The sequence below is a fragment of the Piliocolobus tephrosceles genome, chromosome 13, assembly GCF_002776525.5.
Source record: "Piliocolobus tephrosceles isolate RC106 chromosome 13, ASM277652v3, whole genome shotgun sequence".
NCBI lineage: Eukaryota > Metazoa > Chordata > Mammalia > Primates > Cercopithecidae > Piliocolobus > Piliocolobus tephrosceles.
In genome coordinates this window covers 55,033,656-55,049,717 of record NC_045446.1, presented here as the reverse complement: position 1 = coordinate 55,049,717, position 16,062 = coordinate 55,033,656, and the positions used below count along the sequence as shown (strand labels likewise).

The following is a 16,062-nucleotide window of genomic DNA, read 5'->3' as shown; positions in this document are numbered from 1 at the left end:
TGGGAATGCTGGGTCAAAGTGTATAATTATGAAATCCAGGCTGATGGACCAGCCACCATCTTGAGTGTTGCTATTCACTGTGCTGGAAGAAAAAGTGTTCTAGGGTTTGGCAGTGCAGTGCTCCAGCCCAGAAATGTCACACTATACTTCTATTTATAATATTTTGGTCAGAACTAGTCAGAACTTTCTGATTTTCTGATGAGAAGTCAGCTGTCAAGCTTGCAGGAGTTCCCTTGTGTGTGGTAAATCATTTTTCTTTTTCTGCTTTTAAGATTATTTTTTGGTGTTTGTCTTTCAACAGTTTTACTGTGGTGTATGTGGGTATAGATCTCTTTGTGTTTATCCTCTTTAGAGTGTTTTCTTTTTTTTTTTTTTTTTTTTTTGAGACGGAGTCTCGCTCTGTCACCCAGGCTGGAGTGCAGTGGCTGGATCTCAGCTCACTGCAAGCTCCGCCTCCCCGGGTTCACGCTATTCTCCTGCCTCAGCCTCCCAAGTAGCTGGGACTACAGGCGCCGCCACCTCGCCTGGCTAGTTTTTTGTATTTTTAGTAGAGACGGGGTTTCACCGTGTTAGCCAGGATGGTCTCCATCTCCTGACCTCGTGATCTGCCTGTCTCGGCCTCCCAAAGTGCTGGGATTACAGGCTTGAGCCACCGTGCCCGGCCTAGAGTATATTGAACTTGAATATGTAGATCAATGTTTTGCCTTAAGCTGGATAAGTTTTCAGCCACAAATATTTTTTCTGCTTTTTTCTCCCTCTTCTGATACTTCCATTATGCAAATGTTGGTAAACATAATGGTGTCCCACATTTCTCTAAGGCTGTGTTCATTTTTCTTCTTCTATTTTTTTTCTTTCTGTTTTCCAGTTGCATAACTTATATAGATCTATCTTTAGTAGATTTTTCTTGTAGCCCAGATATACTGTTGAGTCCCTCTCGTGAATTTTTCGTTGCAGTTATGGGACTTTTTACTTCTAGAATTTCCATTTGGTTCTTTCTGTGATTTATATCTCTTTATTATTCTCTATTTGATGGGATATTATCATTCCTTCCATTACTTCTGTAAGTATGTTTTCCTTTAGTTATTTGAGCATACAATATTTATAACTGCTTTGAAGTCTTCATGTGCTAAATCCACCATCTGGGCCTCTTCATAGGCAGTTTCCATTGCCTGCTTTTTCCCCTGTATGTGGGCCATACTTTCCTCTTTCTTTGCATGTCTCATAATTTATTGTAGAAAACTAGACATTTTAGATAGTGTGTGGTAGCAACTCTGGATTCTGATTCTACCCTTCTCCCCAAGGGCCTGTTGTGGTTTGTTCCTTTATTTGTTTAGTGACTTGGCTGAACTATTTCAGTGAAGTTTGTTTTCCTCACAGTGTGAAGCTTCTGACTATTGCTCCTCAGAGGCGCAGGCTTGGACAGGAGCACAGTCACCCTGTGAAGACCCTGATTTTTGCAGGGTACTCTTTGAGTGTCTTTCTCTGATCTTTCATTTAAGCTTTCCACCTCTGTTGGTACCACACCAACAGCTGTTAGAGTTCACTAATTTTGTTCTGTTGTTCTCCACAATGCCCTGAAACCTGAATTGCCTCACAGTCTGAGATCATTTAAATTCAGGCCTACATGTAGTCTTTAAGGTCAGTCTTTGAGACTTGTTCCTGCTACATGAGAACTCTTCTTGGCTGTCTCTTTCTCTGGTTCTGTCAGACATTTGGCTAGTCTGGCCAGAGCAGTGGCTCACACCTGTTAATTGCTTTGGGAGGACAGGGTAGGAGGATCACTTGAGGCCAGGAATTTGAGACCAGCCTGGGCAACATAGCGAGACCTCCTATCAGTCAACCAACCAACCAACCAACAACACTCTTAGCTGGTCTGTGGGTTAGCGTGTTGTTCTCATGGAGCCACTGGCCTCTTAATTCTCAGCCACTCTTGCCTGGAATAAAGTTTCTGCAACATGCACCTGGGGACAAAGGGAAATTCTGGCAGTCAGCCTGCCCCTCTCAGGAAGGTATCATAGCCCTAGACTTGAGCTGAGGGGAGGAGAACCCTTGTTTGGGGTTCCATCTGCCAGGAGAAGAGCTTCCTTCTCACTGACACTGTGGGGGAGGGGAGGGAGTGCATCATATGCCACAGACCCTCACTGTTCTTACTGACAGTTAGATTTTCTTAGATAAATGTTCTCTGTTTTAGAATGTCCTTAACATAATTTCTAGAGACTTTTAAAGGTTTTTTTTTTTAACAATAATTTTCACCAGTTATGGTTGTTTTACTGGGGAAAGGGTCTGTGGAGTTCCTCATGCCACCCTTCTAGAAATTGGTTCTGGTAAAAGTTATAAGGAATAATGTATAAGATGACGAAACTGTACGGAAAGAACTCAAGAAACAGCTCTTGAATCTCATGAATGTGGCTGGGCATGGTGGCTTACACCTGTAATCCCAGCACTTTGGGAGGCTGAGGCGGGCAGGTCATGAGGTCAAGAGATTGAGACCACCCTGGCCAACATGATGAAACCTCGTCTCTACTAAAAATACAAAAATTAGCTGGACGTGGTGGTGGTGTGCACCTGTAGTCCCTGCTACTCGGGAGGCTGAGGCAGTAGAATCACTTGAACCTGGGAGGCGGAGGTTGCAGTGAGCTGAGATCGTGCCACTGACTCCAGCCTGGCGACAGAGCAAGACTCAGTCTCAAAAAATAAATAAATGAATAAAAATCTCATGAGTGCAATTGCAAGTGAGTTTAATTCAATGACTATACTAAAACTTTCTTTGCAAAATGTTGTTCAGGCTTATCAATAGTCTTTCATTTACCTAATTTATTTTATATGTTGACTCAGCAGATTGTTAGACTGGAATTCTAATGGAGTTAAAAGTTTTTATTCTATTATCTTTATTGAATGTTAAGAATGTTTGGCTTTTCTGGTACTTAAGTGTGACTGTCTCTCTCTCTCTAATGTACTTCTGCTCTAACATCTGCTTTTCTGTGGATGGGTTTTTGATTGGCTAGAAACTGGAGGAAGCAGCATCTCGTGCAGCAGAAGAGGAAAAGAAACGCCTTCAGACTCAAGTGGAACTTCAGGCCAGGTTCAGCACAGAGCTGGAAAGAGAGAAGCTTGTGAGTGTCACGTGGCTGGAGAAAGCAGCTGCAGTAGCTCAGCTTGGGTCCGTGGGAACGGGGAAGGGCTGGAGGCTACAGTGAGGCATGTCATCAGCTTGGCTTTGCTACTGACCTGGAATGGGCTGTAGGGGAAGTTGCATGTTTGTTCATTCATTCATTATCTGTTTATTGAGCACCTTCTATGTGCCAGGCAGTGTGCCAAAGATGTAATGGCAAAAGACATAAACCTTGTTTTCAAGACTGTTAAGTGGAAATTTATGGAGCCAGGCATGGTGGCCCACTCCTGTAATCCCAGCACTTTGGGAGGCCAAGGCATGAGGATTGCTTGAGCCCAGGAGTTCAAGACCAGCTTGGGCAATATCTACAAAAAAAAAAAAAAAAGAATTAGCTAGGCCTGTTGATAAATGCCTGTAGTTCCAGCTACTCAGGAGGCTGAGGTGGGAGGATTGCTTGAGCCCAGGAGTTCGAGGCTACTGTGAGCTGTGATTGTGTCACTGCACTCTGCACTCCAGCCTGTGTGACAGAGCAAGGCCCTGTCTCCAAAAATAAAAATAAAAGAAAGAAATTTGTGGAATGATGTGATAAATGCTTGGTTAGGGTGACTATATTTCCTAGTTTGCCTGGGAGAGTCCCTGCCATTCTGTTATAATTATTAATAACATTCCTTTTCATTCTCAAAATAGTTCTGATTTGGAAAATAAATAGTTATGGAAAAAGTAAACATAGGTTCCATGGCATTTCTCCTCTGTAATAAGCAAGGATGGCAGGGGTGAGATCCTGAAATTGTGAGAACATCTAGATTCTGATTTGTTGCTCTTGGCAGCTCTGGTTCATCCTAGAGGCTTCCATCTTCAAGAGACGCAAGATCCAGGTTGTCTTAGGTAGTTACCTGGTTAGCTAGAACACAGGTCTTCTTACATTGAGTGATACTCTGTCAGAGAGTGCTGAGTCCAGTGCCTAAATAGATGCATGCAACATTTCCTCTAGTCACTCTTTGTTATTTAGAGTTGAAAGAGATGTGTTTGTGGTTTCAGAGAAAAGAGGAAGGCAGATGTGACGTAGAGAAACAGCCGGAAGGTCTGGTCTTGTTTCCTCTCTGGTCCTTCTTATTGAGCACTGGCTTTCTCTTCTTTAAGTACAGGATGATCACATGCTCTCTCATGACTCTTATGAGGACAGAGTGAGCTAATGCAAGTGAAAATATTTTATCAACTGCAGAGAAGTAGGCTAATGTGTTCGTTATATTTACGATGTTCTTGTAATTTTTAAGGCAGGGATTCAAAACTCTGTAATCCAGAAGGGAAAAACCATTAACTTACACAGACTAACTGAAATGCTTGAGTTCCCCTAAGGCTGGAGGTGCCCCAGGGAGTGGAGGCTGCCAGAGAAGTGCCAGAGGAATCCCATGCTTTCCTTCTTTAGTGTAACACTCTACTGATCTGACTGGGAAAAGGTTAGTTCCTTTTAGAGAAGACTCTATTGGTAAAAAGATTGTGACTTTAAGACAGAAAGGAATTTAGAGAGAAATTATACAGGGAAACATTTTTTTCTTGACTTGAGTCTTAAAATGTGGAGTGGAAGGGATGGAAAATACAGCAGGGCAGAACATAATTTAGGTTATAATTTGTTCTTCCTGTACTCTTTCATTATTGCAATTGGGTGTGGTGCCCTCATCTCCTCCATCTTCAGTCCTTCAAGGATTGAAGGACAGGGTCCTGCCACCCTGACGGGCTGAGGCTGCAGCTGTAGGCAACCCCTCAGGTGGAAGGGAGGCTTTCCCTGAAAAAGAAGTCAACCTGCACTTAAACAAGACCCTTTTATACCAACAGATCAGACAGCAGATGGAAGAACAGGTTGCCCAAAAGTCCTCTGAACTGGAACAGTATTTACAGCGAGTACGGGAGCTGGAAGACATGTACCTAAAGCTGCAGGAGGCTCTCGAAGATGAGAGACAGGCCCGGCAAGATGAAGAGATGGTGCGGAAGCTTCAGGCCAGGTGCTAGATTGGTTTGCAGACTGCCTTTGTGTACTTTGCCTGGGCTAATACAGTTTCTTGGAATGACTAACACTCTGGTGGAGAGGGAGAAGTATCTCTGCTCTGGCTGTCACTGAGCTCGAGGTGCTGTCTAGATTAGAGAGACCATGGAGACTCAACTGGCTGGGGTGTTTCTTTTCATTCTGGGTCTCTGGGAAACCCTTGCTTCTGGGGCTAAATAAGGGCCTATTTTGGAGCAGTCTGGTAGGTATGTTTGATGTGATACCCTTAGTCATATTCGAGAAAATCCACAAACCCAGAATTAGCTCTGATGAGAGCTTGGCATCTTCAATATGTTCCAGACCAGAGAGGGCCGTTGGTATGCAGGCAGGGGCCTGTTCAGGCCGAAGTTGCTGTCAGGTTTTGGGGAATAAGAAGGAAATATGCAGTTTCTATTTGGTCATTCAGGATTGGTAACATTCCTTCAGTAATTACTACTTGAAATCCTAATTTTAAAAGTATTTGAAACCTAGATTTTTTTTTTCCCCCTTAGAATTTTATTTATGATAGTCATGTTCTCAGATGAAAATTCTCAATTTGGGGTCTTCATAGCAGCAGGGAGGATAAAATAAAATGAAGACTCCCAAAGGGAAAAATGGAGCATGTCCTCTGCCAGTTTCTACTTTGCTGCCCCATTTACATTCTTTAAGATGTCTGGGATGGGAGACAACACTAAAAAGTATTTACTACAGTAGCAGCACATGGTCCAGTCTTTAGTCTCTGACCCCCTGTTTTGGGGAGCAGTTATAAGATGAGCTGGGGTAGATTTTCCATGGCTGCCATTTTACATGTAGAGCAGCAAAAGATGTTTCATTAGTCTTCAGGTAGGAAGAGAAAGAAGAAGCCATCTTTAGTTGTTTGTTTTGTCAAAAGTGACTTCAAAAATAAATAAATTGTTTTGGAAATTTAGATTTTAAATCTAATTTTTTTAAGGAAAAGTTATTTTCTAAATAGAAAATTAAGCATGTAGCATATTGCCTGGCATTTATAGGCCCCACAGGTACAAACTTACTGCACTGTGAGGTTAACCAGGTTCTTGGAACTCCCTTCCAGTGCCACTGGGCAGTGATTTTAGCAGAAGATTCACTCTATGGGAATGTTTGAGTGCTGCGTGACGTCCGGAGTGACGTTCTACATGACACTCAACATTTTTTGAGCCTCCTCATAATTTGAGCTGTGTTGAGAGTTTATAGATTGTTTCTGTGCAGAGAATTCACAGGTAAAATATGCTATATGTATTACTGCAGTTTTGTGGGAAATATGTTATGACACAGCAGAGACTAGATCACAGAGGGAACTGCATAACTCTAGAAATACTAGTCTTTGTTATTTAGTGTTTATAGGATGAGTGATATTTTTGAATAAGGGATAATTTTGGATAATTGAAGCCAGTGGTTTTTTAACCATTGTTATATATCAGAATCACCTGATGAAGCTTCTGAAAAATACACATGTAGGGCCTCACTCTGGATTTATTGAATCAAAATATGTGTGGATAGGAGCCAGACACGAGTGTTGTTATTTAAAAAGCTTTGGCTAGGCCAGGTGTGGTGGCTCACACCTATAATCCCAGCACTTTGGGAGGCCAAGGCAGGAGGATCACTTGAACCCAGGAGTTTATGACCAGCCTGGGCAACATGGTGAAACCTCATCTTTTTTTTTTTTTTTTTTTTAAAAGGCTACTTGGGAGGCTGAGGCAGGAGGATCACTTGAGTCCAGGAGGTTGAGGCTATAGTGAGCTGCATTTGCACCACTGTACTACAGCCTGGGGGACAGAATGAGACCCTGTCTCAAACAAAAAAAAACACAAAACAACAACGACAAAAAGCTCCAGCTAATTATTTTGCACACTCTGATTTAAGCAATAGCAAAATGGTTTCAACCTTTTGAATCCAGATGTAACTTCTACATACAGCTCTGATCTAATATGCTGAAAGTACTGCACACAAATTTAACTTTTTCTTGATGTGCAAAGGGCATTTTATGAATGTAATTATTTTATTATTCCAAATTATTTTTTTCTCTTAGTTTTTGGAACCTGAAATGGACAAATTTGCCCCCCTGCCCCCTTTTTTTTTCTGAGACGGGGTCTTGCTCTGTTACCAGGCTGGAGTGCAGTTGAGTGATCTTGGCTCACTGCAGCCTCTGCCTCCTGGGTTCAAGCGACTCTCCTGCCTCAGCCTCCTGAGTAGCTGGGACTACAGGTGTGCACCACCACACCTGGCTAATTTTTGTATTTTTAGTAGAGATGGGGTTTCGCCATGTTGGCCAGGATGGATTCGATCTCCTGACCTCATCCGCCTGCTTCGGTCTCCCAAAGTGCTGGGATTACAGGCGTGAGCCACCGCGCCCGGCCTAGTGGTCATTTTCTTTTTTTATTTTATTTTTATTATACTTTAAGTTCTAGGGTACATGTGCATAACGTGCAGGTTACATATGTATACATGTGCCATGTTGGTGTGCTGCACCCATCAACTCGTCAGCACCCATCAATTCATCATTTATATCAGGTATAACTCCCCAAGGCATTTTCAAGTGAAGTGTGTTCCTCTTTCCTGAAGTCACTGAAGGCTGTGCGTGATTCAGAGAGACTTTCTGTCAGATTGGCGTGGAGGGTTTGTTCTTTGCTCCTCAGGATAGGCCTTTCTGGATAGAAAAAACAAGGGAAGTCATTCTGGAGTTGGGTTGGAAAACCAGCACTAATGAAATGAACATAATCTTACGCCAAGGGCCTATGTAAAAGCCTGCTCAGTTAACTCTTCTCACTCCTTTCTTAAAGCAACAGCTAATCATTTGTGGAATATTTGGAATCTCATTATTCTTCTAATGGATAGTTCTTTCTCTGTCAGTGTCTTAAGTTTACCCAGAGAAACTTTTTATAGTCAATTGTTTAAATAAAAGACAAGAACTTTAGCTTGAAACATCTAGGTCTTGTAATTTTAAAATTATGATTGAAGTTTTTTTTTAACTTTTAATTTTTGTGGGTACATAGTAGGTGTTTATATTTGTGGGGGTACATGAGATATTTTGATACAGGCATACAATGTATAATAATCACATCAGGGTAAATGGGGTATCCATCATCTCAAGCTTTAATCCTTAGTCTTACAAACAGTCCATTATACTCTTTTAGTTAGTTTAAATGTACAATTAAATTATGATTGACTGTAGTCACTCTTTGTGCTATGACGTTTATTTTTTTATGTGTAATCCTGAAGGTGACGTAGCCTCTTCTGAATGAGAACTCAAAAGAAAACTGTTCATTTAAAATTTAGAAAACTTAAGTTACTGGCCGGACACCATGACTCACGCTGTGATCTCAGCACTTTGGGAGGCTGAGACAGGTGGATCCCTTGAGGCTCGGAGTTTGAGACCAGCCTGGCCAACATGGTGAAAACCTGTCTCTACTAAAAATACAAAAATTAGCTGGGCATGGTGGTGCATGCCTATAATCCCAGCTACTCGGGAGGCTGAGGCATGAGAATCACTTGAACCCAGGTGGTAGAGGTTGCATTAAGCTGAGATTGTACCACTGCACTCCAGTCTGTCTCAAAAAAGAAAAAAATAAGAAAAATCAAGTTACTGGAAAGTTCTTGAAGCTGAGCCATAATCTGTCCTATTATAACTCTTACCCACTTTGGATCTGTAACACCCAGGAGTATACCTTAGTCATGTCTGTATTCCCAGCAACTTGTACCTAGCACACAGTAAGTACCCAAGGAATATTTTTTGAATGAATGAATGGATCCAAGTTCTACCCAATGGGGCCACATGAAATAACAGTCCCTCTTCCATTTGATATTATACTTTTCATATATTTGAAGGTTAAAGACTGGGCTCTGGAGTGAGGCCACGGTTTGATTCCTAGCTCTGGTACTTTTAGCCGTGTAACTTGAGAGAATTACCAACTTAATACAGTTGTTGTGAAGATGAAATGAGATGATGCATGCAGAGTGTTTTAGAGTAATGCCTAGCATTTGGGAGTCACTCAGAGTGTGTTGCTTTCTGTTCCTTTATCTCATTTGCAGACAGTGAAGGTATATAATGTGTAGAATGTAAAAATAAGCATTCAAAAAAAGATGTTGACAGGCTAGAATGATGGTTTTAGACCAAGAAGATAATTTAACATATCAAAAGAACAAGCACAGGATCCAGGAGACTCGGCTTTATAGAAATTCATTTGAAAAGTTCTACAGTTTCATATCCCTGAAATGTGGTTGTCAAAACTCTATACACTCTTAGGCAGCCTTAATGAATGTGAGGTATCCAGAGCAAATGAGATAATTGTCCCTCTATAATGTGAGCTGTTATCTACCAGTCCTTGCTGTGTGGTAGGCATGTAAATACCTTATGTGCATTATCACATTTAATACATTAATAAACCTTTGATGGTAGATGTAGTTTCTATTCCTTTTTTTTGCTCCTCATTTTTGATAAATGAGGAAGCTGATACACAGAAAAAGAGTGAGGCACTAAAGTTTAGTCAGGAGTCTTGTTTGCAGACCACAGAAACCACCTTGTATTAGCTAAAGCAATAAAACAATTTGTTGAAAGTTTCTTTTTTTTCAATGTGATTTGGATTTATTGATGCTTCGAAAGTTTCTTAAATAATTTGCCAGTTCCACAGAAAGGCAGGAGACCAGGCCTTGAACACAGGCAGGAACCACAGGGGGATGAGCAGCCTCAACTACAGCCCAAGCCAGGCCATGGGAAGAGTCCAGTGAGGATGCCACTGGCGCCCATGTTGGTACCAGGCATCAGCAGTGCCATCGCGCCTACTGTCACTCAACACTGGATGTTACTGCCACCAGCAAGATGAATTCTCTACTGGCTCTGCTTCTTTGTGCCAGTTGCTTCAGAGTCAAAGTTCCAGAAGGAGCATCTACTTAGCTAAGCCCAGCTTGTGCCTCCACCATACCCTAGCTGCCGAGGGGTGGGAGGGCAGGTGTCTGGCCTGTGAATTTGAATTTCCAGGTGCTTAGGCTGCCCGGCCTCTGAACTCCTTCATGTGTCTGGAAATGTCCATTATCCCTCCATACTTTTACCACTAGAATGAAAAAACAGACCCATCCAGTATTGTTCATTCTCACATCCCCAGTGCCTAGAAAAGCATGTAGAAGGCACAAAAAATACACATCACCTGAGTGAATAAACTCTGCACTGGTCAGACCACATCTGTAGTGTTGTGTTCTATTGCGTACATCAAACTCCAAGAGACATCTGAGGAGACCTCAGTGTCTCCAAAGAAGGATATTGAGTCTGGAAGCTGGAGTTAAGGCTGGAGGTGGTCTTCTTAGAGAAGGATGTTCTCAGCAGGTAACGAAGCTGCCTTCCAGTTGCTGAAGGGCTATCACAGGGAAGAGGGAGTAGATACTTCCTTTGTGGAACTAGAGTAGTGGATGGGAGAGCTCATCTTAGTATAAGAAAAAAGGCCACTGAACCTTCGTGTCTCACTTGCATCATCTCTAAAATACGAGTAACAGCACCTAAATTTACTGTGAGGATTAATTGAGAAAATACACTTGCCTCTTAGGCCAGTTCCTGGCACACATTAAACTCTGGATAAATGTTATTTTTTATTTCACAAAAGGGTGAAACTGAGAGAGCTTAGAGCAGGACACATGGGCTGCTTTACCAGCTTTGTGAATGTGAGCTTCTCTGGCTCCTGCTTTCCTCCTGGTGGAATGAGAGGCGGATTAGACGACCTCAAATATTCTCTTGTCTAAAATGCTTCCCTCATCTGGGTCAGGGTGGTGACTTGGGCAGGATTTGATCTGGAGCTTTCCTTCACATTGTAGGTTGTTGGAGGAAGAGTCTTCCAAGAGGGCTGAACTAGAAAAGTGGCACTTGGAGCAGCAGCAGGCCATTCAGACAACTGAGGCGGAGAAGCAGGAGTTGGAGAATCAGCGTGTCCTGAAGGAACAGGCCCTGCAGGAGGCCATGGAGCAGCTGGAGCAGCTTGAGTTAGAACGGAAACAAGCACTTGAGCAGTACGAGGTGATGAGACTTGGCCCTGCAAACTTCTGTATTTAAATTTTTGAAAAACATTTGTCAATAATATAATTATTTATTTAGCTGCCAATATGAAGCTGTAGTAAGAATCTTGCTTAGCTATAAGAAAGAAGAAAGAGGACGTTTTTACAGGAGATAAGATGTATTATACATCCGTCAGAGACAGAAACTGTACAGTAATTTGAACAGGGAAAGTTTAATATAAAACATTATTAACTGTAACAGGGAATTACCTACTGTGTTGTAAAGAAGGCTTTGAGAATGCAGGAATGGCAGATGTAGGGAGCAGCCACTGCCTCGAAGACTGAGGCAGAGCACCAGGGAGGAAACGGATCTGGAAGAGGATTCTTTGCTCCTTGCCCCGTAACCCCAGTGCTGTGATCCAGACCTCTGTGGAGAGGGTGCCTGGATGGCAGAAAAGTTTGTTGAGGTGCTGTGCCAGCAAAGCTCAGTGGGAGGCCACCTTTTGGGGCACTGGCAAAAGCTGCCCACAGGGAGGTGCTACAAAAACTCACCAGTGGTGAGCACTTTGGGTGTTCTGAGTGCCACAGGAGCCACTGAGTGGAACCTAGAAGAAAAGTCCCTCCCTCATTGTGTGTCTGCAGCACCCTCTAGTGACAAAGCTTTATGCTGCCAGCTAGTTAGGGGGAATTATTTTAGTATCACCAGCAGGACGGTTCAGGGTGGATTTGGAATGGAGAGGCAGTAAACTGTAACTGGCACACAGAGCCATACACCCATTGTAATTAGTGTGCAGATGGTAGAATAATAGGCTTTGGAATCAGGCAGCCTGGGTTCCAATTCTGGCTCTACCATTTCCTGTTGTGTGACCCTAGGCAGGTTACTGACCTTCTCTGAACCCATTTTCACTCTGTACAATGGGGTAATAGTAATTCCCGCTTCTTAGAATGGGCTATGAGAGGATTTAATGAGATAATTCACAAATATGTAGTAAGGTCCCAATAGTTGTGATTTGGTTCTTAAACTACCTGTGTGTCTGCATAGTCCAAAATCCACTTTTGTTTCAGGAAGTTAAAAAGAAGCTGGAGATGGCAGCTGATAAGACCAAGAGCTGGAAGGACAAAGTGGCCCATCATGAAGGATTAATTCGACTGATAGAACCAGGTAACAACAGACTCTATGAAGTAATCATATTTTAATTTTAATTTAATTTTATTTATTTATTTATTTATTTTGAGACAGAGTCTTGCTCTGTCGCCCAAGCTGGATGGAGTGCAGTGGTACGATCTCGGCTCACTGCAAGCTCGCCTCCTGGGTTCACACCATTCTCCTGCCTCGGCCTCCGGAATAGCTGGGACTACAGGCGCCCGCCACCACACCCAGCTAATTTTTTGTATTTTTAGTAGAGACGGGGTTTCATCGTGTTAACCAGGATGGTCTCGATCTCCTGACCTCATGATCTGCCGGCCTCAGCCTCCCAAAGTGCTGGAATTACAGGCGTGAGCCACTGTGCCCAGCCCATATATTTATTTTTAAATTTATTTTTCTGTTTCACTTGTGTATTTGAATTGTACTAAAGAAACTTTTTTAGCCCAAATGTAAAAAAAAAACAAGCTGTTTAGGGTTTCTCTTGAAAACCTTATCCCCTAACAGGTAAGAGTGCCCAGTTAATCCCCTCGGTATACATCTTCTAATTGTTTTAGCTGGTATGACATTTATGGATGTTCCTCAAAGAAGAAATAAAGTAGGAAAGTTACTATTTTGTCTGTAGAAAAATGATGGGGTACCCTGAAGAATATAATACTTCCTGTATTTAAAGCATGTTTGTCTCTTAGGTTCAAAGAACCCTCACCTGATCACTAACTGGGGCCCTGCAGCTTTCACTGAGGCAGAACTTGAAGAGAGAGAGAAGAACTGGAAAGAGAAAAAGACCACAGAGTGACTGAACTTGCTGGCAGTCACATCAGTTATGTAGATACTGCATGGCAGGGGAGCTTTACGCTAAAGACAAAAGAAATGGCTTTGGGGGCCGGGTGCGGTGGCTCACGCCTGTAATCCCAGCACTTTGGGAGGCTGAGGTGGGTGGATCACCTGAGGTCAGGAGTTCAAGACCAGCCTGGCCAACCTGGTGAAACCCCATCTCTACTAAAAATACAAAAAAAAATTAGCTGGGCGTGGTGGTGGGCGCCTGTAATCCCAGCTACTTGGGAGGCTGAAGCAGGAGAATCACTTGAACCTGGGAGGCGGAGGTTGCAGTGAGCTGAGATCATGCCATTGTACTGCAGCCTGGGTGACAGAGTGAGACTCCATCTTAAAAACAAAACAAAACAAAAAAAACCGGCTTTGCTGCTTTTAACTGTTCTTCCTTCCATGCCTCTCCAAGTGGGTCAATATCCTAAGGAAGCCTTCTTATTTATCTTCCTGCAAACAAGGGCTACCTGGAAAGAAAAAAAAAAAAAAAAAAAAGTCAACATTGTCAAGCTTTATTTACTCTTTCTTTGAAAACATCACCTTCTGAAATTTGTCTTTTAGCTCTCTCAGATTCTTCCCCAAATGAGGCAGGGTGCAGACAGCACAGTCAGCTCTGCAGAGTTTGGAGGGGCTCACTGCCATTGGGTACTCAGAACCTCTGTGGACTGGATGTTAGCTCTTTACTTTGGCAGCGTGTTTCCTTTGTTTCCTTCTCTGAGTATGTGCTGTTAAACTAGATTGGCCAGTTTGCTTTCCATTCCCTGACACTTGGCGTGGAATGCCTTTGACCATTGGTGCTCTGACAGAGAAGTCACGGAGTCACTGCCATTTCCTGGTTGCCCTTTTGGAATGTAATCCTGTTAGTAGAGGTTTTCTAGCTTCTGCTAAGATACTTCTTTCCCTAACCATCATACACTTGGCATGTTTCATTCCCATCTCCTTTCCCCTCACCTTAAAGGAGACTACCCCTTTGCCCCATATTGTCAACCTAATTTTCTCTCATACTCTCCCATTGAATGATGTGCTACCAGGTATATGCCAGGCTGTGAGAGGATTATGCTAAGTAGTAGAAAGAAGCTAATTTGAAATGAAAATTATTTGGATCATAAAGAAAGCAGATGAGATGTACATGGCCAACAGGAAGTTGACTGTATGTCTGCTAGTTAGATTCAAAACATTATAAAGATGATAGCATGTCAATATATTAGCCTAGCCATAATGTTAGCCTTTGTTAGGTGGGCAGCTTTTCTGCCTTTTCCCTTCCTCTATAGTGACAATGGAGAAAATATCCAATAGAAATAAGTGTAACAGGCAAATTGGGATCATAGTTTATATGCATCTGATTTGAAAGGAGTATTAAGGAAGGTTTTCTATCTATCTTTAGATTAAAAAGAACATTTATGAAATCAAGCCTTCTAACACTAGTTATAATTGAGAAGCAACAGTAACTCCATGGACAGCAATCAAGCTTAAAATTGTAAATAAATATGAGGATAATTCAGTTGTTGCAAAAAAGGGCAGAATTCAGTAGAATAAAGTCCTTTTCTCTCTACAAGTATTAAATGAGGACAGAGAACCTCAGGTGTTCTTATGCTAGTGCTTGCTGAGTGCATACTAAGAAAGCAATTCCAAACAGATGTATACATCAAGAGAGCGTGGTATTAGAGGTTTCAGTGTATGTATTTATTTACATGAGAGGAAACTGGAATATAATCCTGTAAGTTATCACCTTTTATGACTGGAAAATATTTGCCAATGAAGAAATGGTCTGTAGGTATTTGTGTTAAGATTTTGGGCTGTTTAATAAAAATGTAACTTTATTTAATGATTTCTTATAGTTGCCTTTATAAAGTTTACTGTCTAAAATATTTTTGTATCATGTGCCTTTGAAATTTGCCAGCTGATTTGGGTGTTGGATTTCTGCCCAGACATTTATCAGTATTACCATTTTATTCAATAGCTGGCAGGTGTATAGACCAACGAGACTTAGGTAAGGAATGGAACCTTTCCTGTGGTTTGATTGCACATTATACCAGAAGACTCCAGTATCCGTCATTCCAGAATGAGGAAAAAGTATTTTACAAAGAACCTAGTCACCTATGTGAAATCTATGGGATGGAAACAGTGTGGCCTTGGGAGTCAAATAGTCTCTGCATGATGGGGAGGGTCATGATGGAATATGTGAATTTCTACTTCTAGAAGTTGTGAAATAGGCCCCGCACTTTTGCAGAATGTCCTTCCTTAAACCTGGCTTATTCCACAACTGTAGCTGATAACATGACCTGGGGCTTAGCTGCTGTAGCCCTGGGTTCTTGAAGACCTCACTGCCTGGCCCCTGGTCATCCGCCTAAGGACTGCCTGCTTTCTGGTCACATGTGGACCTTGACATGACCAAGCAGTTATATATGTGGTTGCGCAAAAGCTTTCTGTTTAATGCGTAGTGTTATTACATCTTGGTTTTCAGTGGCACTATGTCTAGAAGGCAAAATCCTTTTAAACAGTGCTTTGGCTAAGTTAGATACTTGTGAATCAAAGATGGCAAAGAAGTGAACTAAGTGTATCCCATTTGGAATTATATTTTGATACTAAGTGAATTCTTCCTAATATTTAAAATGGTTTCACCTGTCAAAGGGCCAACAGAACTCTTGGTTTTACTTTTGTAATTACTGTACAGAAAATTTCAGGAGTGTTTGAGTGCTTGTTATCAGGTGTTTTCCTTAATAAGTAGGGATATGATCATTCACAGGAATTATACATGAAAAAAGTTTTTGAAATGTATTTTTGTGATGTGCTATGTTGAGAGGAAACCAAATATTTATGATTTTAAAACATTGGTATGAAACCATTGTACAATGTAATATGCTCAAGTTTCTCAATTTTTTGCTGATTTTTCTAAGATACATTAAAAATGTTTTGTATTTTTTTTTTAAATGGACCCAGTAAGAAAATTAAAAATACCAGAATATA

General features: G+C 41.8%; 1 protein-coding gene across 1 annotated transcript in view; it reads left to right on the top strand.

Moving 5' to 3' along the window:
• The window catches only part of SWAP70 (switching B cell complex subunit SWAP70), an 85,340-nt gene extending 69,278 nt beyond the window's left edge, over nucleotides 1–16,062 (top strand). The window contains exons 8-12 of the mRNA XM_023189822.2: nucleotides 3,006–3,113; nucleotides 4,946–5,112; nucleotides 10,950–11,148; nucleotides 12,192–12,288; nucleotides 12,960–16,062. Coding sequence (XP_023045590.1) covers nucleotides 3,006–3,113; nucleotides 4,946–5,112; nucleotides 10,950–11,148; nucleotides 12,192–12,288; nucleotides 12,960–13,066 — 678 coding nt within the window. The 3' untranslated portion in view covers nucleotides 13,067–16,062. The remainder of the gene's footprint in view (nucleotides 1–3,005; nucleotides 3,114–4,945; nucleotides 5,113–10,949; nucleotides 11,149–12,191; nucleotides 12,289–12,959) is intronic.